The sequence below is a fragment of the Chaetodon auriga genome, chromosome 23, assembly GCF_051107435.1.
Source record: "Chaetodon auriga isolate fChaAug3 chromosome 23, fChaAug3.hap1, whole genome shotgun sequence".
NCBI lineage: Eukaryota > Metazoa > Chordata > Actinopteri > Chaetodontiformes > Chaetodontidae > Chaetodon > Chaetodon auriga.
In genome coordinates this window covers 8056148-8082574 of record NC_135096.1, presented here as the reverse complement: position 1 = coordinate 8082574, position 26427 = coordinate 8056148, and the positions used below count along the sequence as shown (strand labels likewise).

The following is a 26427-nucleotide window of genomic DNA, read 5'->3' as shown; positions in this document are numbered from 1 at the left end:
CTGAAGAATGACAGCGTTTGCTGAATGCACTGAAAAGAATCCTGCAACAAGGTCAGCTCCCATCCTGACGCTATCGTGCTGTGGTGCTGCCCCCAAGTGGCCGCATGAAGCAAACATCCATCCATTCATTTGTGTGTCATCACTTTTTGATCAAAAATACTTGAGCTTTCATTTAAGACCTGTAGACAGAGGCGCTAAAATGAGCAAACTTGGAGCAATAAGCGATATGAAGCAGATAAAATAAGCCAAAAAATATGACTGAAAGCTTCTGAAAAGAGGTTTAAATCTGAGAGTATGTTGACCCCCCCGGGCATGAAAGGGCTGTGTTTTGATGTCTGGGCAGGTACGACCCTTGACCCCCACACCTGCTGCCTCGCTGTCGAGCTAGGTGGTCCCCAGGTGGTGCGAGCGCGGAGATGTGTTTCTGATGCACAAGTGAGCAGGGGAGAAGTGACGACGGCGTGGGTGCACGAATGTTCCGGGTGGTCTCACGGAGATGCAGATTGTTAGAAAAACACTCTTTGGTTGATGAAGGTAAACTTGTGCAACGGTGATAAATGGATTACTTGGTGATTTTGGGAGTGAAGCACTGATTGGTAATTATTTGGGGATGGTAAGTGTTAAGTGAATATTTGTCCATCCAATTAGAGAGGCAGCTGTCAAAATGGAACGCGCGAATGGGTGTGGTCGCATGAAAGCTGTGTCGTATTCGTCACAGGTCAGAGTGTTAAAGCATGTCTTCTTTGAGCTTGAAGAATCCTTCTCGACCTCGAAAAGTCGTTTTCCACTGCAGATGGAGCGGGTGGAGTTTGTTCAGTTGTCGCAGCATTATGTGGCGAGACCATTCCTTAGATCATGTGATGACAGCTGAGCGATCTCAGGTGTTTACCCAGGTATTATTTGGGAAAAATGCTGCTTTCCTGTCTTTGATTGAACAGGACAGTACGTTCAATGACAATGTTTGGTGGGAATAAAGTGTGCTACATTAGATTTAATTAGATTATACTTTATACATACTACATGAATTCCAGGTTTCCAGAATAAAAGCACATTTCTAAATTTGTAAAATGACTGATGCATCATGATATTAATTGGTGCTTCTCTGTGCAAATAACTGCAGATGTTTCGTTCCATGTTTCCTTAAAATTCCCTTTTGAGTACATCTTGGAAAGCTGCAGCTGATCCATGCAGACAGCAGAGGGAATTCACGATAAGTATGTGATTCTATACAACGTTAATGAGTCCCACTTATCCACAGGAAGTACGAGTCTGCCCTCACACTGCTTCATCTGAAGAAAGAGCAAACGTGCAAACACCAAGTACATGAACAAGAGACAAGATGCACACGTGGATGTATTTGGCATTTTTCATCCTTTGCATGTGATTGTGTTTCAGAGGGATGCAAAGGAAGCTCTGTGCAAACAGTCTGTGATGAATAAAAATAAAATTATTTACTGTTAAATACAAGGCTACAGCCACTAGCTTAGCTTAGCATAAAGACCAGAAACAGGGATTAACAGCTGGCCTGGTTCTGCAGCACCTTAAAAGCTCCCTAATTAACACGTTAAAGCATCTCTTTTGTTTAATCTGTCCAAAAAACGGGGGTTAAAAAACAAGGTGTGAAACAGGAAATTTGTCAAACTGTTGACACATTCCTTTCAGTAGTTCAGGGCACAAAGATTACATCGGACAGCTGTGCAGGTAACAGCGGAATCTGTCCGTTCGGTCACGTACATCCTCAACATATGTGCACATCTGGAGGAGTGCACAGCACATCGCCCTGTTGTCACATCTTATCTCTTGGCCTCTGGCTACGTGACCTTTCTGCTGGGCCTAGCAACACTTCCTGGTCACTGCAGAGGGCAAGACGGATGCTCAGATGAACACGTGTCCGTTTGTTTCGCTTGTGAACGCACAGCACGGGGAAAGGATAGCATTTAATAGCAGAAAAAGATATTTTTTGGCTGATTAAAGCAAGTCTACGCGCACAAAGCTGCTGTAAGACTTCAGGAGGCAGTTTTGGGGTTTTTAGCCGGATGACTTCAAGCTTTACCGTTTGGCAAGAAAAGCTTATTGCGTTCTACTGTATTTTAACATAGAGGATGAATGAACAAAAGAGGGATGAAAGGGAAAGTAATTCTCCTTTCGCTCCCCTTTGCACTCTCCTTCCTTTGTTTTCCATGTCTATCTCCCAATCCCCCCATACCCCAATTTCGCTCTCTTTATTCTGCCTTGCTGTACCCCCAACCCCTCACCCCTCTTTCCCTTTTTTCCCCTCTTATCTAGGCTAATGCAGCAGCAGCAGCCATGCTAATTTTAACAGCAAATCCTCAGCCAAAGCCCTATACAGGCCCGCTCCCCTACTGCCGGGCTTCTGAGTGTTTGTCAACTCGGCTTCTGCTAAAGACGCAGTGTTTGTAGTTCAAAAAGGAGAGAGGGAGTGAGAGTGTGGAAGAGGGATGGAGGGAGAGACAAGAAAGAGAGTAAATGTGAGGCTGCCCGCCAGTCCTCCAATGTTAATTTCCCCTGGACTTTTCTTGGAGTTACAATAAAACCTTTAGTTCTTCTAAAATTAGAATCGAAAACATGTGACCGGATTGTGGAGGAAGACGGGGGGAGGCTTAACGGGAGGGAGGAAGAGGGGAAAGCTGAAGCAGCAGACACGTGCGTGCATACGTACATACCTCCATACTGTGTGCACAGCGCAGTTCAAACAAGAACGGTCAAACAAAACAGGGGAGATGGATGTACAGCAAACAGAGACAGATGTGAAATACATCTGGAACGTGAAAAAGAAGAAACGCAAACCTAAACAGCACTTTTGGATAGATTGTGCTACGATCTATCAAAAACTGACAGCGATTTAATCAACATCTTCTAAATACTTGACATCTGAGAGGTTCCTCCTGGTAAAAAAAAATGCAAAGTGTTGCATCTTTCTGCTTCTGGCAGCAATAACAGCTGCCAGAAACATTTTCTACTGTTGTAAACTGACAAAAGAAGCAATTTAAAGACTTCAGCTTGTGTTCTCAGACATGTGATGCACGTTTTCAATAGTCCATGTGTGCACCTGAGGTTATTACGTAATCTACATTTCGTACCATAAAATGTAGATTTTGTGCAATTTCATCGAATCACACACTTTTATAACTGGCAGTGCTTTGAAAGCAGCGGCCAGGGCCACCACCGACAGAGTGTTTGATTGGCAACAGATTTTCGGGGAAAGTCGAGCAAGATTCAAAGGACTGAAGACAAGAAAAGAGCAAGTTTGCAGATTAAAGGAATATTTTTGGAGGCGCTGTCGTTTCTTTCTGAGAGTGAAATGAGAAGACTGATATCAATTTTGAGTTAGCTTAGCTTATGTTAGCATAAAGACTAGAGGGGGAGCAGCAAATTTACATCTACCAACACCTCCGTTGAAGTAGGAATGATTTGATGAACATTTTGACAACTTCATGTTCAAATAAATACGTTGATCTAATATGAAAAAAGATATTCAGGTCTTCAATGTTCAACCTAGCAGCTGTGGACAGCGCAGGTAGTTTTCAAGCTTGCTGTCATAATAAATGTCCAAATACCTGCTGCAGATGCCTTTCTTTAGAAAATTTCATGCACATCTGCGTGAATGAATGAGTTGGATGCTTTGCTCAAGGGCCAAACTAGGAGAGTTGCAGCAGAAAAGGAAAGTTTCATTCACTTTTTTGTCCCCACAATGGTTCAGAATGGTTAAGATGGCTAGTTTGTAGTGTGTGTTTCCTTTGCCCCAATGCATGCTGGGACATACCCCAGCCCAGTCAGAACAGGAATCAGGAGAACACATTCATGAATGAATCGCTCCCTCATCCGTTCCAGGAACTTTAACCACTGTCTGGTCACAAATCACTCCTTCTAATCTGCCGTCTGCTCGGATTCGAAGCTGAACTCCCAGCGGACTGGAGCGTCCCGCGCACTCACCTTTGCAGATGAGGCCCTCCTTGGTGATGGCCTGCTTGCATATGTCACAGCTCTTGGCCTTCTTGAACGGCTTCAGCTTGAAGGTGTGTGTGTGGACGCCCTCCAGCTCGTCGGGCTGCGGGAAGAAGAGGAAGGAGGAGAGATCAGGAGAGCTGTTTGAATCGATGCCAGCGGGTCCACGGCCAATGGAAACACATTTGGGATTCAGCAATGATATATTCGTGTACGGCTCCACACGGGGGTTTGATCTCTTTGACGGGCTTTGATGGCATTTGGTTTCAGTTGACCGGTCCGCTTGTGTTTTTGTTATATGGAGTGTTTTCTTTTTTCACTTTGGCTTAGAGGATTTTTTTGGTGAGAAAATGAACAATGGTCCTCCTGAAAGAGCTAAAACAGTCATTCAGTACTTTGTTCGATTTTAGCCAAAATACTGTTTTTTCCCACCATAAAATATGTTTTTTGTTTATCTGGACAAAGACCAAAAAAGACGTTACGTGATCCCACACTTTCATAACTGACATTATTTTGTGTCACGGTGTTGCATGTACACACTGACACACACACACACACACACACACACACACACACACACTCCGCCCACCAGCAGAGGATATTTTCACTTTGAAGTTCTCTAATTAAATGACTAATTAATGATGAAGAGGAGCGAGAGATGGAGGAAAAAAAAAAAAAAAAAAACACGCCTCACAGCAGCCAACAACCTCAAAAACTCTAGGAATGATGCTCGCCTGTGTGCGTGTGTATGCGTTTTGCGTGTCTGTGCGTGCGTGTTGGGGGTGTCGGAACAGCCTGAGGACACAGCAGGTCTAGAAAACTGCACCAAAACATGAGCGGTGACGCAGGAGGAGCGCACACAATGTTCGTCTCCCTTGACGCAAAGGTGCTGAAACGCCGATGATGATGAAGGTGGGGTTGCAGCTGATGTGAGCCTGCTGGCAGGAGAGCAACAAGGAGGATCCCCCCGAAATTTTACTGCATGACTTATCTCATTTCTTCCTGACATGTGGCGACGTTTCCAACCCTTTCAAAGCGTCGCTGTGTCACACCGTGATTTTCCTTCCAAACAGCTGCGCATTACTCAGTGTTGATTTGATTAGTTTAACCTGGAGCGTTCCAAACGCAGCCAAGAATACTGGAAGTGGGTCACCAGGATTCCCTTTGAAGGTGCCTTAACTCTAAAGCGGCTCAACCTGACGCTGGATGCTCGAGAGCGTCACATAATTACATTTTTTGGCCACGGACTTAAAACTTAACCAGTTTTAAGTCTGAGTGATGCGTTTTCTTTCAGAGTGACTTAAAATGTGATCTTGAATGTGAGGATTTACTCTATTTCGCAAGGCGGTTTGAGTTAGTAAGATACCATTTTCCTAATCTGAAGGTCGAATTCGTAAAATAAGGACAGATGGCTGATATGCCCTTTTCTAATTTCTTCTCCTGACAGCTTCTTTCTTGTTGCTCACCCTCCTGCATCTCCCTATCTTCCTCCCTCCCGAGCTCTCTTTTCCGACCATCCCTCTGCCTGAACACCCTCCTTGGTGAGTCATAATGATGATGTCATTTCCTTTGTGTATTTGTGCAGCTGGGCCGGTCTGGGATGGGCTCCGCTGGACTGTATAGCTCAGCGCTCTTTATTGAAAACAGTATTTTACAGACACCTCGTTCCAACTATTACCTCTAAAGGATGCATGCATGTGTCCCTCCAAGAACAATTAGCCCAAATGCAACCAATCCCTGTGAGTCATCTGAGAGGGGTTCCAAGTTTCGCATTATGTCTTTAACATGTCTGCTAAAAATGGAAGAATGCTCGTAAATGCTGCATCGCTTCTTGTGTAAAATAATGTCATTAAGATCCACTTTTACAAGCTGAAGTCACATAAATCAAACCTCAATGTCAGCAAGTCAATTTTCTCCCAGCTGTGTCAATATTCTGCAGTGCTCACTGTCAGGCTAACCCTCAGCACCAATTAAAACCCCCGAAAACCAGCAATAAACCTCTACCTCCAGTCAGCTTAACCATACAAAGAAGGCGATGGTCTTATATCTGGAACTATGCTGGACAGTGAAAGCTAAGGTGTTAGCATTCAGCTGCAACAAATCCCACCAATCAGGCTGAAACATGGCTCTCTTGGCTGCACGTATGTGTGAGCATACACAGGTACGTTCTCAGAGATGTTTCAAGAAAACCTCCTGATGGAAAGTTGGATCAGCCAATCAGCTTGTTGAGACTTTGTGGGCATCAGAGTCTGCATCTTCCCCGAACTTCGGAGACACACACGCAGTACGTCTAGGACTGATATAAGACTACAATTACTACTACTAGTTCTTCTACTACCACAACTAATTTGATTCACTACTACCACAGCTGCTACAACCAGAGCTACTCCAACTACAAAGGAGTCCAGGTATGATGAGGCTCACTGATGAAAGTTGTATAATCCGCTGCTTCCTTGTCTTTGAGCTCATTTTCTGGTTGCTTCTTGAAGCTCCTTGGCTTCCTCTCTCTCTCTCTTTCTCCATGTGCCGCAGTCAATTTGGCTCAAAGCTTTTCCAAAAGTGTATTTCTCAGCGCTTTTTCGCTCTCCTATCTCCCTAAATCTTAATGGCTTTTGTCACACTGTGACACGCTCACTGCAAGCTCCGGAGAGGAATCACAGCTGACCTTGGCTGCACGGAGCCAGACGCAGCATGTTCCAACAGGTAGCCTCAAACAAACAGTGTGCCGCACGCGTGCCGTTAATTCCTGGGAAAAACTTAATTAGCAGCCGCTCTGCCATCCATCTCATTAATGACATTCCTTCCTTTCATGAGTTGGTTGACATATTGAACAGCAGCTCAGGTTTAAACACAGACAGACAGTTTCATTACAGTGAGGGAATGTAATGTGAGCTGAGTGATATCTATCATGATTATTGGAGGACTGCTGAGACGGGCAAATCAAAAAGCACAATGTGGAAAAAAAGACATGAAAGAAAGAAAGAAATACAAGAAATACAACATGAAAACAGGATTTTTTGATCACTGAAACTATGAAAAATGTTGCCCTGACCATACTCTTCTATGCATCTGATTGAGTTTTCACATTTTTTTTCTTCTTTAGGCAGGTGGACACAGCTGCCAGCGGAGTAAGAAATCAAAATTTAGTTTGAAAGAGCACTATTTAAAAAAACTATTCATACAAAACTATAAATTACACGGTTAAACGTGGATAAATAAACTCCAAAAACTGGAAGAAACCTTCTTTTCAGACTAAACATGAGACTAAATGACCGGCTTGGATGGACATCTTTTGCAGTGTGGGCCTGGCTGGCTTTATAAATAGCGGTTGAGGCACCTTGGTGCCACTCTACAGACCTGATGTTCAAGATGACCTGGCAGAAAGCCGCTGGCTAAACCAATCAGACGCAGCCAGCTGTGTCACGGGCAGGAGCCATGGTTACCTGGCTGTCACGGCAACTGGGGTCAACGTGTCCTGTCAAACAATGATGGATGAGGGAGGATAAAACAAAAGGAGAGGAAAACATACAACCACAAGTTTGCACACACACACACACCCACACACACACAAACCGGCATGCACACCTTGGCATACAGCCCCACAGTGAGTACCGCCACAACAGGAGTGCAAATGGTTCTTGGACGGCTGCCACGCAGCATCTGGGATTCAACTTTTTTTCAGACAAAGAGGGAAAAGGGCCTCAGTTGCGCAAATGGCGGGCAATCAGCGAAGAGAAAAACAGGGATCATACTTAAGCTGGTGCCCTCCATGATGGAAATGAGCACCAGAGTTTCATGAGCTCACACACATGGGGTCTCGTTTTTAGATTTTTTTTTTTTTTTTTTGTCCAAGATGTTAGTAAAGCTCATAATTGGGCATGTAATCAGAAAGCCAACTCACTTATGAAAGCCATCAGTTTGTTAACAATCCATGAATGATTTCATGACGCGGTATGAAAAAACTCCCACACTCATATCAAGAAACAGTTTTGTCAAGTCAAGATAAAGTATTCTGTAACTTTTTCCCATGTATGTTGGGAATCTCTGTTCCCAACTAACAGGCCTACCTTTACAGAAATATCAGCATGTATAAAAATATATCAGCATATATAAAAAAATGCAAACTGTATCGAGTCTCTTCATCCATACAATATCGTGCACGTGGGGCTCAAACACTAAAGTAATGGCTATTTATCACCAAGGGTGTCGCCAAAATCAAGAAAACCAAGACACGTCTGGACAACCATGAAGAAGACTAAACAACGGTCACTCTACAAGCTCCATAAATGTTCAGAAAATACATTTTTTTTTTTCTAAATAATATCACCATTACAGCGGCCAAAACATAAACCTCACAGTCATGGAAACTTGGAGTGACTTTTAAGAGTTTGGATCTTTCATGAAAGTTGTTTTTGACTCTGAAAAAAAGCTGAAAAATCACAAGCCCTGTCCTCTCTGTCGTGTTAGGGGGAGACTCCCAGGAGAGGCCAGAGAGAGAAAATGGAAAGCGGAGTTATGCAGAGAGACAGAAAGGGAAAGACTGAGAGAGAGGGGAAGGGAAGTGGATGGAGATGGAGAGAAAAAAGGGGGATAAAGGGCTGAACGGGAGAATCTAGGATGGTGGAAGAGGAGAGTAGGTGCTTCCACCAGTGTGTGTGTGTGTGTGTGTGTGTGTGTGTGTGTGTGTGTGTGTGTGTGTGTGTGTGTGTGTGTGTGTGCAGGCTTATAGACAGCAGGCCCAGTAAATCAAAGCTCTGTGCTCCTCTCCCCCAGTTGCACTTAGCTAATGAAAAGCATCACTACGCTACCTCGACCGCGACCCCATTTAGAGCCAAGATGTGGGCGCAAGGAAGTGAAAGGGAGGGAGGGAGGGAGGGAGGGAGGGAGGGGGAGGACGACTGGTCTTTCCTTGTGCACAGGGATGACACAGGAACACAAATGACAGCCACAAAACATGCATGCATTCAGCCATGTTTGTACATCTAAAGACATACACAGATAAATGTGTGGTAAGTGTGCAGCTCGCTTAAAAACATCCAAATTCTAATTTAAAGAGGTTATAATCAGGAGTTAGTGGAGATAAGAACAAAGCCAAAATTATGAATGGTGTACTTGCATTTGCCAAGCTGATAACAACTGCTCCGTCACTAAAGTGTGTGCAAACCAAACCGTGGAAACACAAAGAAAACATGCAGTTTAAAATTGGAGAGGTTGGAGGTCAACAGCACCTTTCTATTGCCACAAATCTGGACTTCCTGTTTATGCCAGGTGTGTTTTGATCTCACCGACACTCAAAAGCACACCTCGCACACACACATCAACACACAGCACAGCTTCATTCCCACACGCATGGCGACCGCGCCTCCTCGAATGTAAAACTCCACATGTGGTTCCATTTACAGCTCACTTAAACGAAAGTCCTCCGGCATGAATTGGAAGAATGCTTTAAAAACACAAAGAGAATAAGGGAATAAAGATGTATGGTATCATTCTGCGTTACGATGGAAACTGACACAACCCTGTAGTCCATTAATTGCTTCGTCAGAGCGTCCCCTAATGTGCAATACGAGAGTCTCCGAGGAACAACGGTGACATAATGCAGCTCTTTAGAGACAAAAAACTACAAGTTGAGGACATTTTTCCACTTTAATTTTGGCTTTCTGTGTATTATTTAGCAGAGGGATTACATGTTCTTCTCTGGGGTGCGCAAAATGTCATCCTCCCTTAAAATAAAACTCATCAAAAACACATAAAACTTTATTCCGCCTGACAAGACTTTCTGGCGATGATATTGACAGCATATGAGTCCTCGAGGCTGCTGTAAATATTCCCTCTTTCCGACAAAGGCTGTCCACTGTAAGATATATACGACGTGAGTGAGTGAGGTGAACGGCTGTCTCGATGAATGACTACCTGGGTGATGGACGAGGTGAACAGAAGGAGCGAATGAGTCACTCGGACAAAAAATAGACAAAGACAAAGAGCGCCAAGCGCAGCCAAAACGCTGGATGACATGACTCAATGAAGCCAAGCGCGAGGAACAGGCCCCACAGAAACCAACAGGCCAGGGAGGGAGAAGTAATGTCCCCCATCCCCCCCCCCACCCCGAGATGAAAAAGCAGAGCCACACCTGCTTTCAATTTCCACCAAATTGAAATTCTGTCATGAACAATGGGCGCCTTGTTGAGACAGAGAGCGAGAGAAAACGAGAATGAGAAACACAAAAAGAGGCAAAATGAGAACCAGGATGATGTTTGGGATATCTGTGCGTGTGTGACTGTTCTGCCATGTTTCAAGAGGCGTATTTGAAAAAGAGTCGAAGCAGCAGAGGCCCGAGGTATCCTGAATTTCAGTCCACAGCATGGCTCAAACTCAGAAAAGGGCAAGACCACATTTCCCATGATGCAACTCATCAAAATTTCCTCACGGCTTGGAAAACATCTTTCAAACACCACACTCCCAGTTCGTAACACAGCCTTTGTCAAAGGAATTTGGAGTCGAGATGACCTTGATGACATCACTGTGACATCATCAGGGTTGTTTTAACACATTAAAGTGCCCCTTTAGTGACAGAATTCTTAGTGTGGTAGATGAACGTAGTCTTCAGATGCCTTGTGTCCACGTCAGACTTCTTCTAAAGGATCTCTGCAAGACTCTGCGTCACCTCGCTGTAGGCCGCGCTCTCGTTGGCAGCCTCCGCTCTTGATCTCCCTCGGAATCTGTGATCTGAACACACAGATGCCGTATCAAACGGCTCAAATTAGCAGCGCGGCTAAGATCAGTCTGCAAGACGTCTCGATGAAAGTGCGCTGCCAGCTTTCGCCAGCTTTGCTCAGCACAAAAATCAGAGGACCCTTCAATTAAAAACCATGAACCCCCGGATTGATTGAGGTCCCAGGCCCCTGCATTTATGAACATTTTTACAGTAGATGGGAAAATAACAGAGGGGAGAGTGAAATCTCTTATCAGGATAGTCATTATTCTGGTTATAACCCCTGAGGGGCCTTCTTCACTGTGATTATGGGTACATCAGTGATTGGCAGCACAGAAGTACCCATAATCATAGCAAAGCATGTCGAGCAGGCTGTTCCTTTAAAATCCATAGGCACCGTTTGAAAAGATTTCACTGATTTCAACCAAAAGAAGCCTGTCAGGGCATGTTTTTTTCGGTGGATCTCGACACATTTGCTTGCCAGGGAAGCTCCGCTGGGAGTACAAATTCAAGGAAGTAATAAAAAAGTTAAATATCAATCAGGGTTTTTACAATTTGATTGACCCGGTGTACAGCCATACTTCGTATGAGTATGGATAAATGCACAAGACCATAGATATGAGTTCAGGATGTTTTATTTATGGCTCTGAACACAGCCGATCCCAGCGGACGGACACTGTGGGCCGGATGCCAGATTGTAGTAGATCTGTCTTTGAAGCCGAGAAAATGTCTGTGCATATATATGCGACTACCTCTCTGCTTATATGTGTGCGTCCAGTGTTATATGGACCCATCAAATAAACCTATATAAACCCCACATTTGTGTGTGTACGCGGGGGTGCAGCTGTTATGCTGTTTGCGCGAGTGTGCGATATGATCGATACCAGGTGCAGACAAGAGAGACACAAAGATCAATGAGCTGTGATCATGAAGTCTAGGCCGCTTATGATCATTAGCCAGCTGCTAATGAACTTGAATGCCATGTTTGCTAATGAGCTCTCCTCTCTTTGAGTCCATCTCAGGGAAAAAGAAACATGCAAAGCAAGTACGGGACAAGGACACAACAGAGACGGAGCTTTCAAAGGCTGGCTGTCAGCATTTCTCTGTTCCCGTGTGCTCCGTGTTAACACACACCCTGCGACTTTATGTGCACAGGTGTGTGTCACACTTGTGTGCTTTACATCTATTATTCCTTCAAGTTACAGCATCTTGTTCACACTACTGATGTGAGGCAGTAAGGACAAAATAACAGGAACACCCAAGAATAGAATCAATTCATCAATTGCCAGAAAATTAACTGGAAAATATGATCATTTATGCGCTGGTTTTCTTTGTTTTCCATGATTGTAAACTGAATATATTTGGGTTTTGGACTGTCGGCTGGACGTCACCATGGGCTCTGGCTATTGGATGACGTTTTCTGGAACCAAACAATTCATCAAAAGATAAATTGGAAGACTGATTGATAAAATAACCTAAATTTGTGCAGCAGAAATGTATTTCCTTTTTATCTCTCATTCCCGTGCATCTCATGACCCATCAGATTTATCTAGAGACTCCCAACCAGTTTGGGACCACTGGAGTAGTTCATTTATTGATTAGATTAAACAAATCATCCACAATATTTTTTTCTTGAGCACACTGGACTGTTGGTCGAACTGTCGACAGGCTGATCGACAGCATCCTCGCCAACATCTCCTAAACTTTGAGGGCAGATATCCAGGCTCGGGTATGAGATGCGGGGGCAGAGCAGTGCACAGTGCCCAGGGGAAGTGTGCTGAAGCTGGGTCTTGGTCTGGCTGGTGGTGGCCTCGGGGGCCTGGAGGGAGGCATCCGGTCACATCGCATATAAATCACCTGGTCACAGATACGCAGAGCATTGTTTAGCCAGAGCGACGGCTACACTCTCTGAGGACAGTCTGACTCGCAAAGATACAGTATCACACGCCATGCATGCATGCATGCACACACACACACATACACACACAGTGCACTGGTTGGAAAAGGAGAGCATGGAGAAAGCTCCAGTGAGAGCTGGAGGGATCTCTGGCTGTGGACAGTCAGCCTGTGTGGCAGCTGAACAGCACATGAGGTCCCACCGGAGGCTGTTAACCAAAACTAGGTCTGAGTGCAGTTTCATGTCATTTGGAGGTGGACAGCGTCATCAAAACCACAAATATCATCGCCATTATTATTACATGCCGGAAAAAAAAATGGACTTTTCTCTTTTATTTCCAAACCACACCACCGACGCTGTGGACAGGAGGGAAAATAGGGCAACAGAGTTTGGACAGCGCTTCGTGCCGAAGGTCACGACCTCAAAAACGGCAGTCGCTGATGAAGCCACATGAGAGTACTTGACCCTTGAAAAATGGTCAGCGCTTCAAAAAGAGCCCATTAATTAGGATTCATGCTTAAATGACAGGGTATTTTTTAACATTTTTTATGATAATAGAAAAAAAAAAATTCAAAAGAATAAAAAAAACCCCAAAACAGCATTGCTGCCTCTTTTCGAATAAATCATTTTGACGGACAGGAAGATCTAGTCCTTGTCCTTTCAAAATAAACCGTCAAAGATGATCCCATCGCCATGACGCTGTCAGAATTAGTACATAGAGACGCCGAGAAGGATTCATTACTCAAGAATCTCCTCACTCGACGCAAGCTAATCGCCAGGCAGGGCTAGCAGAAACACACTCTTATTAGCGGTGGGAAATGACATTCTCTAATACAGACCAGGCCACACACACACACACAGGGGTGACACACACGGAGGCGTGGCAGGCAGTAACGGTCCAATCAAAGTCTGATTGATTTTCAGAGCTCTCCGGGGATTCTGCTCAGTCAATAAGGGACTCTGTTAGACAACTGAAGACATGATGGATACACCATACATCTTGACTTACAGTGTTCCAGCTGCCTTCTGCTGGAACAGAGTAAAACAGAAGTTGTGTTTCAGCAGCCTGAAAATCAAAGCGCAAGTGTGCTTGAGAAAAATCCATTTCAGTTCCTTGACTTATCGTTCGCATGAGCAGCAGTTCCACCTATCACGTGCAAATCTGAGAGAGCGTGCCTCTAGAACTTCCTCTTAAAAATCGGTGTCAGTAGAGTGGCTGTGAAAAGTGGGGCACTTTTCAAGGGGCGCTTCAGAGAGTCGGTATTACACTTAAAGTTGGAGGACGTGCGAAAGGCGGCTAAAAAGAAAGAATGGTCAAAATTGGTGCACCATGAGATGAGTTTTCATCCAAACTAAAAAAAAAAAACAAAAACAAAAACATGAATTCCTACATTTCCCATAATGCAATTTGATTGTAATAGACCCTCTGCCTTGTAAACTAGTGTTCATGGTTCAATTTAAAGGAGTGCACCTTCAATATACAGAAATATGAAGGGTTTTTTCGTGAATTTAAACACAAATTCAAAATAAAAAAACAAAACAGTGTCACCTGTTATGACTGACTGCTTACATTTAGGTTAATAATGATTGTTTGGTGGTGTTAAAAAGGTTTGCATACATCATCAGTGCATGCAAAAAGGCCTCCAAATGCTTGATTTTCAACACCTGACGTCTTTGGTCGAATTTGTTACACTGCAGAACACCGAGAGCATAATCCAGTGTCTTCGCGGAGCAACCTGACTCTGCTCGGGTAAACAGGGGCAGGACACTCTTCAGTGAATTTGTTAGAAATCATATCGCTGCTGCTGTGTCAAATAACGGCTGCTGTTTTTCAAAGCAGGGCTGCTTAGCATATTGTAGAGCGGTAATGAGCTCACAGAAGTATTTGGCCAGTGCTGCAGGAACTAGCCTGCATTTGTGGCTGTTTCTGTCAGCATGTCAAATCTAATATTCTCTCTCTGTGTGTGGGGTGATAAATTATTAATAGCATGTATTTGAGGAGCTTTCTTAGAACCCGCTTCTTGCACGTCACTCAGCCTCTGCTCGCTTACTCCCCTTCCTCTCTCTGCTGATGTCACACCTCAAAAACGTTCATCTGTCTGTCCCTCGCTCGCCTCTTCAACGCTCATCGCTCTTTGTTGTCGATTTGGAGGGCGATAATGTTGGATTGGGAGCCCCTGCATCTGGACAAGTCAATGTCTCGCTTTGCATATGAACTGCGTGGGAGCTTTTCCTCCTCCCTGCCTCTTTCCACTTGCATCTAAATGGCCCTCTCCTCCACTGCAAGCTACAGAAAAGTAGGGCAGATGCCTCATTTAACACTTGGGTGCGATCATTACACACTGTGTATACATTATACAACAAAAAAAGCAATAAATCCACCTACTTCTGCGATAAAGGAGGTGTTACACTGCAGCTTGGAGCAATAAAAAGTAGGTAATGTGAGATGTGGCAATATGTTAACATACAAAAGCCTGCAGTTTTTCAATCTAATATATGATTATGTGGCTGAAGTGCATCTCATAAGGCACATTTTGTATTTCACATGTATGGGAGGAAGGGTTTCTCAAACAGGCAAGACATTGCAGGCTTTAAGCCAGAATTTATGCTCCTCTGCAAGAAAAGACTCCCCTTTGACACGCTTCTAGGTCCACGCACATCTTCACACATGTCCAGGGGTGTGCTGGCGTGTTTGACTTTTTCTTTCTTTCTTTTTTTTTTTTTTTGACCAAGATGCTGCGTGGAAAGCCCCCGGTTCCTGACACACTCAGTCAGTCCCAGATAGGAGGAGAGGCGAGCAGCAGCAGATTAAATTATACAGGAGAAACCAGAAATAGCTCTAGTGCCGAGGCCGCGTGGACTCGACGCAGGAACACGCCGATGCGAGTCGCCACAGAGCAGTCAACTAGATTAGCTGTGCCCGCATCATGGAATGGAGTCGACTGCTGGAGATTTGCCTGCTCTCGTGTGTGACAAAGGGATCATCTGAACTTGACCTCTGGTGAGGATGAGGGATGGCGGTGGAGGAATCTAACCTCGAGGTTTGGTTTGAATGGCATTACACCTGTGTGGACTCAACCAAACTTAAGCAGTCGTTCTCCAAATATTTACTTTGAAAAACATACAAGAGTCAGAGGCAACAGTGGCCCTGATGTGTTTAAAGGAGCCACTGACCATGAACTGTTCACCTCTTTACACTTCACACATGAACATAATCGCTCACTTGGCAACACTGTGGAAGGTCATTTAGAACATCTAATGAAGCCTCTCATAAATGTGACTGATGTAGGTTTGGGTACACCTCTATCTAGTGTCTCTACTGACTTGGACTGCATCACAAACACAGCACTTTTTGCCGCCTTTCTGAAAATCTACATCTTTTTCCGTGATGATGTTGACCTCATGCTCATTGCTGGCACCCACACACACATCACCGTCCATGATTTCTTACCCAAAACATGCAGGAGAGGCAAACCCAGGTCCTGGCCCTGCCTGCCAGAGCGGAGGGCAGGGACAGAAAGACGGAGGGCATCCTGGAAAAAGTGCCACTCGGGGGCTCACGGTGCTCACGGCAGAAATTCACGGTATTCCCAGAAATTCCCGCCGGTTCCATGCAGGCTTTGGCGGCACAGATCCATGCCAGACGTGCGAGGTGCACAGAGGAAGGGAATGCTGCTCTCGTTTGCTCTCTCTGATGGCCTTAGTCAGTCTCCTGCATCTGAGCTCCCTCCCTCTCTTGCTTGTTCTACCTCCTCCAGTCCTGGTCCTTCTCTCTCTCTCTCTTGTTCGCTCACTCACTTCTGCCCTCCTCTCTGTCCCTCTTGAAGTGTGGTAACTTTATTCCACGGCGGGAAGGGGGGAGGTGGGTCTCGGCCTTTATTTTTCTCCCTCCCAAAACTCCCCTCTCCTCAAATGATCCTTGTTAGCCCCTCCTTTCCCTCGCACACACATACACACGCGCTATTCATTGACCACCCTCCACCCCCTCGGCTTTCTTGCGTTGCATACCTCACCTCTCTTTCCCTCCACCTCTCCTTTGCAGGCTAGCATGCTCGCTCATGTCTGCACTAATGTCACTTCAATTTTTCATCGGCAACCCCTTCCTGTTTCCAGATCTCCTCCTTCAAAAATATCTGCAGGACTCGCCAGCAGCCGAGTGGCTGGACACACCGCAAACAGTGAAAAACGAACAGGTAGTCGGTGCAGAAGTTGGCAGATGATGCACATGCAGCCTCATGCACACACTCAAATAAAGGCCATGTGCACGTATGCATACAATAATGGCTATGAGGCAACACGTGCATTACTCTTGCAGGAAAAGCGGTGACATCCTTCAAGTTTTTGCCAGAAAACTAACATAATGTCTTCTGAAAAGCTGCCCGAGAAACCGAAAAAGCAAATGACCCGCCTTCTGACATGAAACGCTCAACGAGATGATCCTAATTACACTTCCATAGGGCTAAACTTGAGAGAGATACATTAAAAAAGGAAGGTCAAAACTGATCGTCAGATAAACAAGTTGACTTCACATAAATGCCCACTTTTTCCAAACTCCTTGTACGACTGTGTTGTGAAATAGATATTTCTCCTCGTGCATATGGGTCACACATGTCAATATTTACATTCTACACATTTCAAATTAAACTGTTATCTTAAGTGATTCACATTGAGCAGGTGGGGGACAACATCTTACCTGAGGAAACTCAAACGCTATAAAACTGATGAACACTTTGCTTTACCTCCCTGCATATATACTTATATGTGCGTGGATATAAATATCTTAACATACATGTATGCAAACACTGCCGAGCACACGTGTGAGGGATTGCTATATGCGTGTGTACATCTGTACAAAGTACAGCACTGAATCAACATTATATCAGTGGTGCGGGCATATTACATCACTCCACAGTCAGATCCATAAAGGGCTAAGAGCCAATTCATTTTGAGAAAACACCCTCTATTGATCCCTGCTGCACTCCATCACTTCCACTGTAACAGTTACCTCGATCCATAGGCTAACCTGACACATAATCTGTGTGTGTTTGTGTGTGTGTGTCTCCCTCTGTGTGCACTCTATTAACATAATGCCAGCAAAGAGCAGAGTGTGGACACAGTGGGAAATGCAGCTGATTGTGCCATTGCAGTCGTCTTAACTCTGGAGCTGATTTTTTAAAGGATTTGCTGCCTGTGTTTTATACATGGCAGCCACTTTCTCCCCTGCAGCCAACTGGTCTAAACTGGGTTGCTAGCAGCCTCTAGTGGCCTCCAACCAACGCTCAGACTGTCTCTGCAGATGGGTAACAGCAAACAGTGCTTTTAGAAATGTATACATACCGCTCACGCCTGCATCTCAGGTTGTTTTTGTGTGTGTGTGTGTGTGTGTGTGTGTGTGTGTGTCTGGATGCAGCCAGAGTGGCCATCGAAGTGATACTTTACTACCTGCAAAAAGCATTGATTTTGGGTGTGCTATTGGGAGTGGTGTATTTTCTCAGTACAACATTTTTGCACAGTGAGGTCAGGTTCTTATTCCCTTATTCCCGATGCAACATGCCGAAGCTCACTGAAAACACACAGGCAGGCAGGCAGGCAGGCAGGCAGGCACCAGCACACACACACACTTCCACATCCACTTTGTTTCCCACAGAATTGTACTCATGGAAAAGGGAATTTAGACCATTTGAGACGATTGATGTTAGAAGCCTGCTATATCTGTTTAAAGGTTGGGGGAACTCTCATCCACATGTATAGAACCTGACAAATGCACAGAGAGAGTGATATTTGATCACCAGCTCCACCAACACAAACACGCCCCAGACAAGACGTTCAAATATTTTGGTCGCGCTGCTGCAACAAAAACTAAGAAGAGAAGAAGGCACGAAAAGAGAAAAAAAAGAGAGAAGTATTCCACATTGACTCCATAGTCTTCTGTCGCTGGAGAATCCATCACATTAAAGCTTTAATGCAAGAATAACAAAGCATCCATCATGCTGAGCGCCGGCCCAGAATACAGTAAGCCATTCAGGGCAGAAGCCTGCAATTCTCTGGGTGCGGTACCTGCGTACCGATCGCCACGGTCGGCCAACATTACTCAGTGTGGAAGTTAAGATGGGAGACTGTGATAAATACAACAAGCAATGAATGAGGTTTTCATGCATATGCTGGAGAGGCAATCTAGAGGGAGAGAATAAGGAGCCATTCAGTAGACAGGCTTCCCATCACCCTCTTCTCTTTTGGCTGTCTGCAGCACTGCCTGATGTGAATTTACTGGCCGTGGGGACATTAGGTAAATTAATAGGCAGGCAAGTAAACACAAAACACAGAGGAGAGGAGAGGAGACAGGAAGAAAGGAGGCACAAAAAGCAGGGAAACTGAATGAAATCAAATTACAGAAACAGAAAGGAAAACTGGGGAGGGGGGAGGAGGAGTGACAAGAGCAAATTAAATAAAATAAAAGGAACAGGAAGGAAAAAGATGAGAGGAAATACAAGTTGAAGAAGGGGACACAAAAAGGAAAGAAAACTGGATGAAATAAAGGAAAGGAACAGTATATAGAGGAGAAGAGATAAGATGAAATTGCATAAAAGAAAAGAAAAATGAGGGGATGAGAGGCAAGAGACAAGGAGAGGAGGAGATGAAAGGACACAAGAGGAAATCCAGTGAAATGAAAGGAAAGGACAGCAGTCACAAGGAGAAGAGGAGTGGAAGTGAAAGAAAAGAAAAAAGGAACAAAGGGGAAAACAAAAGGAAAGAGAAGAGGACAGGAGATGAAAAGGCACAAGAGGAAATTCAATGAAATAAAAGTAAAGGAAGAGAACAGAAGGAGAGGGGAGGAGAGGGGAGGAGAGACATGAGGAAAGATTCAATCAAACCCAAGGACAGAAACTGAAAGGAAAAGAAAGGAGGGAAGAGGAGACAGGAGGGAGTTTTGGAGAGGAGAGAAGAGGAGAGGGTTCCCCTGCCATAGTACCACGGTAGTGTCACCATAGTAACACACATGGCGAAAACCTTTCCACATCATCATCATCCCTCCACCACCCCGTCTCCGCCTCGCAACACCGCCGCGCATTCGCAGTCAAACACATGCACGCACCGACAATGTTTCCAGCCCATCTCCCGTTGTAACCCGGCCCCGTCACGCGGGGACTGTGTGAGCCACGTTGCCATGGAAACTGAACACCTCACAGCGGTCCTCGGAGGGAAGACACAGAGCCTTACCTCTCCACTTTCACCTCCCAGCCGGTCACGTGACCAGCTCCAGTGCTGCAGCTGGAGCGAGAGAGGAGCAACAGACTGAATGGTGCTCCTGTGCACCAGCGCAAACACTCCCACAGTCCAGTCAGATGAACACAAGCACCCCTTCATCAGCACCATCATGGTCCAGATGTTCTTCTGAATGGATTATAAACTGGATGTTACGTTATTCGCTGTGTGAAAGTCTACAACAACTACAAATATTTCAACTGATTATCCAGTACTTTTGGTGATCTCCACCATTTATTCATTACTTATAGCAAAATATTTCAACTTCTCATCTGTTACTTTTAGCTATCTATTAACCACGTATTGCTTGCTTGGTGTTCAGGTGTTAAAGCTGACTCAGTGTTTATATATATATATGTTTTTTCAAAATGTGGTTGATGCAAAATCCCCATTTATTTATTCACCCCATCAAAAAAGAACATGGCCACCGAGGAGCTGACTTAAAGCTTACGCACAGCTAATCCCTTAAAAACTGGCCACTTAGCGGCTGCTGTTGCAATTAATGGCTACACAAGCGGTGAGAGCTTTTACAGCTATATCTTGAGCTAAAAGCGAAAATATCACAGTTGTGATCACGGGGTGGAAAAGTTTTGAGGATGATCCTAAATGTGGAACTTGCGTGTATTGACTACGCAGGCGTGCACTATGCCTTTTCCAACGAAAAAATGGGAAAGGGAAATATTTGTGCCAAATTATCGGTGCAAAAGCTCTCTATCAAGTAACATCTGTCTATTTTGACTCCTAATAACCCCGTTTTCTTTAAAAAAAAAAAAAAAAAAAAAAATCGAACGCTGCAGAATATATGACCATTTCTCCCCACACAAACCAACTTTTTTCAAGGATTTTCTAGAAATGAGTGTCTGTATTCAGAAACAAGAAAATACAACTGCAGACAAACTGAAAATTCTTTTAAAATCAGGCTTAAATATAGACAAAAATCGAATTTTTTGCAGTGATCAAATCACATTTTTATCATTGGGGCCGCATGAATGTTCCTTCCAAAGTACAAAGGACAAGGGTACAAATGTAGTCCGTGCCTAAGGGTACAATATCCATACCTTAACAAGGGTACATCCCTAGTGGCAAGCATATGTCCCATTTTACAGTGTAGGTACAAGAGTCGAAGATGTGGCTGAACCCACCCATCTCTACAACTTCTATTCGAAAAATGCTGCAAAAACCTTCATTTAGCACCATCCATTTATTGATCCTTTTTTTCTGGGCGAGAGAAAAATTTAAACAAAGTCAAGAGACCAGTGCTGACAGGACAGGTTGAGCAAAAGCTGTGACTGAATGAACATAAAGGGTTGGGGATTCATTGCACAGGGTGGAGGAGATATATAATGAGTGTGTGTGTGTGTGTGTGTCTGCAAAGGCACTAACAAGCTCCACACACACTTACACACACATATGTGAGAGTGCGACAAGGGGAGTGTGGTGGGATTGAGCGCGGGTGTAGAGATAAGGAGCTGCGGCAATGGGGCGGGGGGGCGGAGGGGGGGGGGGGGGGGTTGCTGCTGGTGTTGGTGCCGGTGGGAGGGTGTTGGGGCTTGAAGAGACGGGCGGCTGCAGCACTGCACGCTACGGCGTCACCACGAGCAAAATACCATCATCGCCAGACTTTAGAACACCAACGCTGCCAGCTCACATACGCAACAGCAGAAAGCTCGTGGTCAAGCGAGAGTTAGAGCACTGCAACACTCAAGTTTCCAACCTTTTGACTGGTATTTATGATCGAAAGCTTTCCATGATGCAGAATTAGCCAAAGAGGAGGATAAAAAAATGACAGATGTGAGGGCACATGGAAGTCCCAAAAGGTGTCTTTACTTCATGATAATATACTCACTGGGGGACAGATTATTTTTAAAAACTGCTGAGGATGCAGTGCATTAAGCTGATTTGGTCAGTGTTTCCTGCCTGAGGACAACTGCTATAAAAAAAAGGTCTCTCTTTGCTCTAGAGATGCTCATTGCTTTAAAAAAAAAAAAGGCAGGGGAGAGAAAAAAAAATAATCGCCTTGAAATTATCCCACCTATCGCCATTCATCAGAGGGTCTCCTCAGGCAGTGTTTCTGGTGTCCTCGCATGTGTGTAAGTGCATGTGTGAACGTGGGTAAGAGGAAATAGTGCCATTAAGACATAGAGTTGTTACACATGATTGATTATGTGCTAGAGAAGAGCAAAAAAAAAAGAAAGAAGCAAAGGCTGGGGTCCAGGTTTTGCTAATAACATTGGCTTCAGGGGAACAGACAAAGAAACAGAGTGTGCATTCAGCTGATACCATTCAATGAACTCCGCTTGGCCTGTCTTGCTCATACACATGTGCCATACGACCATCGGAATATGGCGCAGCGATGAAAGGCTCACAAGCCCCTGCATCAAAAAATGAGCAAATACAGCATGGCATGCAATGGCAGGGGATGACTGGGGGGAAATCGAGAGCCGTTTCTTGGGAATACGCAAACCACCAATAATGGTGCATTACAATTCTGCAGTTGTGGAAGCAAGGTGACCCGATGTATCAGGAGCAGCTATCGTTTGTTCCAGGTGGCTGCTGCAAGTGCCTGGCTCTAGTGGCAAAGCCAAAATCTGATCCCCATGGTTCCCCACCATCTTTTTCTGGAGCAGCTGCCTGGAGACCACTTGTAACACTGACCTTGAATCAGCACTTAGAGGGACACCAACCAGTCTTCCAGAGCCCATGGTCCATGACCAGCCGCCGAGCTCGTTTTCACAGCTACGTCATTTGGTGGTTTAGGTAAAGCCGGCTGTACGCTCGCAATGGTTGGGTGGTATGACTGAGAACAAGGCCCGTCCTGGTGTTTATGTCATGCGGGATGAGAATTCCAGATATCATTTTTCGGTATTTACTGTAGAAGAAAGTCACCTGCATGGGTTGAAGTGAGACATGAAGGACGACATGTGCAGAACTCGTCCTCTAAGTCCACTGAATCCCTTGTCAGTCTCCTGCTCGCGGTAACCCCTTCCCCCCCCCCCCACCCACCTCCGTGAAGTCTTACCTTGTCTCGCTTGGCCCCCCGCAGAGGAAAGAAGCAGGTGAAGAGGAACTTGCCCCAGCTGATGACGGCAGCCAGGCACCAGTTGAGGCGAGCCATGCCTGCGTCTGTCCCGTCTCGTCTGCCAGCCTCTTATCTCCGGGATAGGATCCTGCAACCCCCGTGAAAAGATTGATGTCAAGCGAAAAAAAGACCCTGCGGAGACAGGAGACCCTCTTGTCCGAGTCCGTGGAGCAGAAATGAACTGAAAACCTTCCTTCAAGTCAGACGGCGACTGGGGATTTATTTTCCTTTCAGGTTTTTTTTCTTTTTTTTTTTTTGGCAATTTTGGCTACCTGTCTGGTTATGTGTCTGCAATTCCAATTTGTGGGGGAACAAGGGGGGCCACTGTGAAGCGACTGGCGTCCCACAAACGGACTAGACCCTTGGGCGGTCTAGAGGGACCCAAAGCATCAAGAGCCTAAAACTGTCTTCCTGCCTTTCCATCCATCTGTCTTTCTCTCTCTTCTCGTCTCCTCTGTCTCCACAGCCCGGTCTGGATGAGTCAGTCCTCAAAGTGTGATGAGCGCCGTCGGCTGCATAATGCGAAGAGCCCGTCGCTGATCGACGACACTGTTACACATACACACGCGCACGCTGGCATGCCCACACTCGCTGTCACACACACATTCACGCACACGCTCGCCTGCAAAAAGAAAAACGCTGTCCTGGCACATACATCCACAGGCAGAAGAGCCCCCCTCTTGTCACACGGCTCTCCTTCAGGCTCAGGATCCCCGGTGCTTCGCGCTCACACACTCCGCTCACACACACTCACTCTCTCTCTCTCTCTCTCTCTCTCTCTCTGTGTGCTGCTCTTTCACACATACACACATGCACTGATGCTGCAGCACTTACTCAGCCAGCGCGGGAGGAGGGGAGCAAAAGAGTGAGGAGGGGGGGGAGAAAAGGAGAAATGACTGGGAACACAGCGGTTGAAAGAGAGAAGAAAAAGGATGGAAAACAGAAGGGGTTTCTGTTGAGAATGACAGATTGAGTGTATTGATTCAGTGTTTATATTTCAGAGTTGAAGCCAGTGTCGCCGAGGAGAAGACGGCGACGTGCGTATGAACGAAAGTGCGCATCAAGTAGTGATCACTGGGAGAGGTGGAGGAGCAACAGAAGGCACGGAAGGAGTGGATGGAGGAGTCAAGACGGACAGATGAGAGACACCGGGAGAGGAGCACAACGACAAAAAGGAAGGCAGCGAGTCGCAGGAGGAGAGGAAGGAGGGGAGAATGTGTTTGAGAATATTGAGCAGAGAGCACTGGTGAACACACACACACACACACACACCAGCATGCGCAATATACACTCACAAATGGACACGCAGCACCGTCACGGTGCAAGGCGGATACAAGGCAGGCAGAGGGTGAGATGATTGTAGTGTGTGTGGAGAATTGGGTCGAAGGGAGAGAAGGAGGGAGGAGAGAAAGAAAGGATGGAGGATGACAGAGGAGGAGAGGAGCGGGGTGTTGAATCATTGTGTCTTGGGTGATTATTTCCCTCTCTCTCTCTCCCATACACACACACACACACACACACATACACACACGACTGCAGGTGGTGCACAGGCTCGTTCACTGTGCTGCAGTCTCTCTACGCTTCAGTGGGAGCACATTTTCACTGCAGAACGCTTTTCTCTGCTACCCCCCCTTGCACCCCCCCCCCCATCCCCAACCCCTCCCACCCAGCACACCACCGCCACACCAACGCAATCACAACACATCAAAGCAATGAGCGAGGGAGATAAAGTGTAGAGAGGATGCTGTTCTGTCAACCAAAGCTAGCTCTGCCCGGGGGGGGGGGGGGGGGGGCTCTGGCAGGGTGTTAAGGGGAACATAACACAAATTGTTTGGCCATATGGAAATGCACTGGTAATAAAAGGAATACAAATCTTCAGCGCGGCTCCTATCAGAGCCTCTCTGTGTACTATCATATGGAGTAAAATCTGCAGTCAGTACACATGTCAGCATATAAATACAGTACGTCATCCACTCATATACGGTTCCCTATGAGGAGGACTGAGTGGCTCGGTTTGTGAATCTGTTTTAAGATCGAATGCATTTTCAGAATACATGCAAATGATGCAGCTCATTAATACATGCTGTGCATTGCTCATGCTCAACAGCTGAATGGCACATAAGAAAATACATGATGAGCAGCTGGCATATAGGTTAAAATGAAAGTATGAAATGCTTCTGAGCTTCTGCTAGCTAATGATACAACAGCACTGAGTAAAAAGAAGAAGCACAAAATATAGACAAATGCAAGCGGTATGCAATGAAACATGACTTCCAGTGTGCAGTGAGGGTAAAAATGCAGCCCTCACTCTATGATTTTGGATATTTCAGTCTTCATTTGAGCCCATTAACTACTTTCTTGGCACAATTATCGGCCTTGGAACACACATGTGCCTGTTCTAGGAACTCGTGAGTGTATCCCACAGCCTTCTGCAGCAAATAGAACTTAGTGGAGGACTTACAGTGATACAATAACCAGGATATTGAAGGCACAACACCTACCACAACCATTCAACACCTTCAGAGCTCTGCTGGTACACCCCAAAAGACTCGCCTGGGAAAGAAAGACTGGGGTGGTACGTGGCATCACTTGCAACAGCTGTGATGAACACGGCATTGGTCAAATGGAAAGTACCCTGGGGAAAAAGACTGAAAGAGCAGCGGAGGCAGACATCAGCTGTTTGCAAACAACAAACCACGACTGGTCACAGCATCGACCAGGAGTCAGCCAGAGAAATATCACGGGAGACACTCGCATTTGACACCGTCTTTGAACAGAGACGAATAGAAATGCTAAAATCCCGCAAAATTTATGACCACCAGTTGTCACATGACCAAAATCCGAGCCAAAAAAAAATGACACCTGAGCAAGTTCATTTCAAGGCTGCGGTTTAAACCTGCAGGATTTGCTGCATACGCCTTGCCAACTACGCAATAATCAACAATCCTTTATGCAAAGTCTCTCGTGGCCACGCTGCATTCTGGTGCAAACGTTGGAGGAAAAAAGAGGAAAACCGTCCTTTATGGTCGACATATGAAGTCAATATGACGTTGATGCAAAGTGGCAGCTCTGTAGAAGCACTCCCTCGCTGTCTGAGTCTGACAGACCAACACCAAAACCTGACATGTATCTTTTATGTTTTAGGTCTGGCTGTTGTACCTCGAAAAATCTATGCTTGGCTACTCGTCTGCAGGAATAAGAAAAATGTGCCACCCAAAAGCAAATGGGCCCAGAAATGCAAAGCAGACAGTGTGTTTTTCCTTTATGTCAACATTATTGATGATGTCCTGTGGACCTGCTCCTCTTACACCGAACTGGTTTACTTTGCAAGGGGTGCAACACAGACAAATATAGCATATTTCTTAGCGATATGAAACTCTTTAGATCTGAAAGCTGGGATTTTGCTGACAAAATATTCAGTCGGGTCCATTTTCTTGAGTAATATTTCGCTTTAAAGAGGATGCTTCACTTTCTGCAGCTCAGACAAATGAGGAATATGTTTTTGTGCGG

General features: G+C 45.4%; 1 protein-coding gene across 6 annotated transcripts in view; it reads right to left on the bottom strand.

The window, feature by feature from the left end:
- tns1a (tensin 1a) overlaps positions 1-23648 on the bottom strand; it is an 80875-nt gene extending 57227 nt beyond the window's left edge. For 4 of the 6 annotated variants that reach the window (XM_076724080.1, XM_076724082.1, XM_076724084.1 and 1 more), the window contains exons 1-2: positions 22858-23085; positions 3955-4069 (exon numbers count right to left, since the gene is read on the bottom strand). In XM_076724080.1, coding sequence (XP_076580195.1) covers positions 3955-4069; positions 22858-22953 — 211 coding nt within the window. In that variant the 5' untranslated portion in view covers positions 22954-23085. Of the gene's footprint in view, positions 1-3954; positions 4070-22857 lie in introns of all 6 variants that reach the window. The other 2 variants (XM_076724081.1, XM_076724085.1) reach the window with 1 other exon arrangement.
- Positions 23649-26427: the final 2779 nt, after the last annotated feature.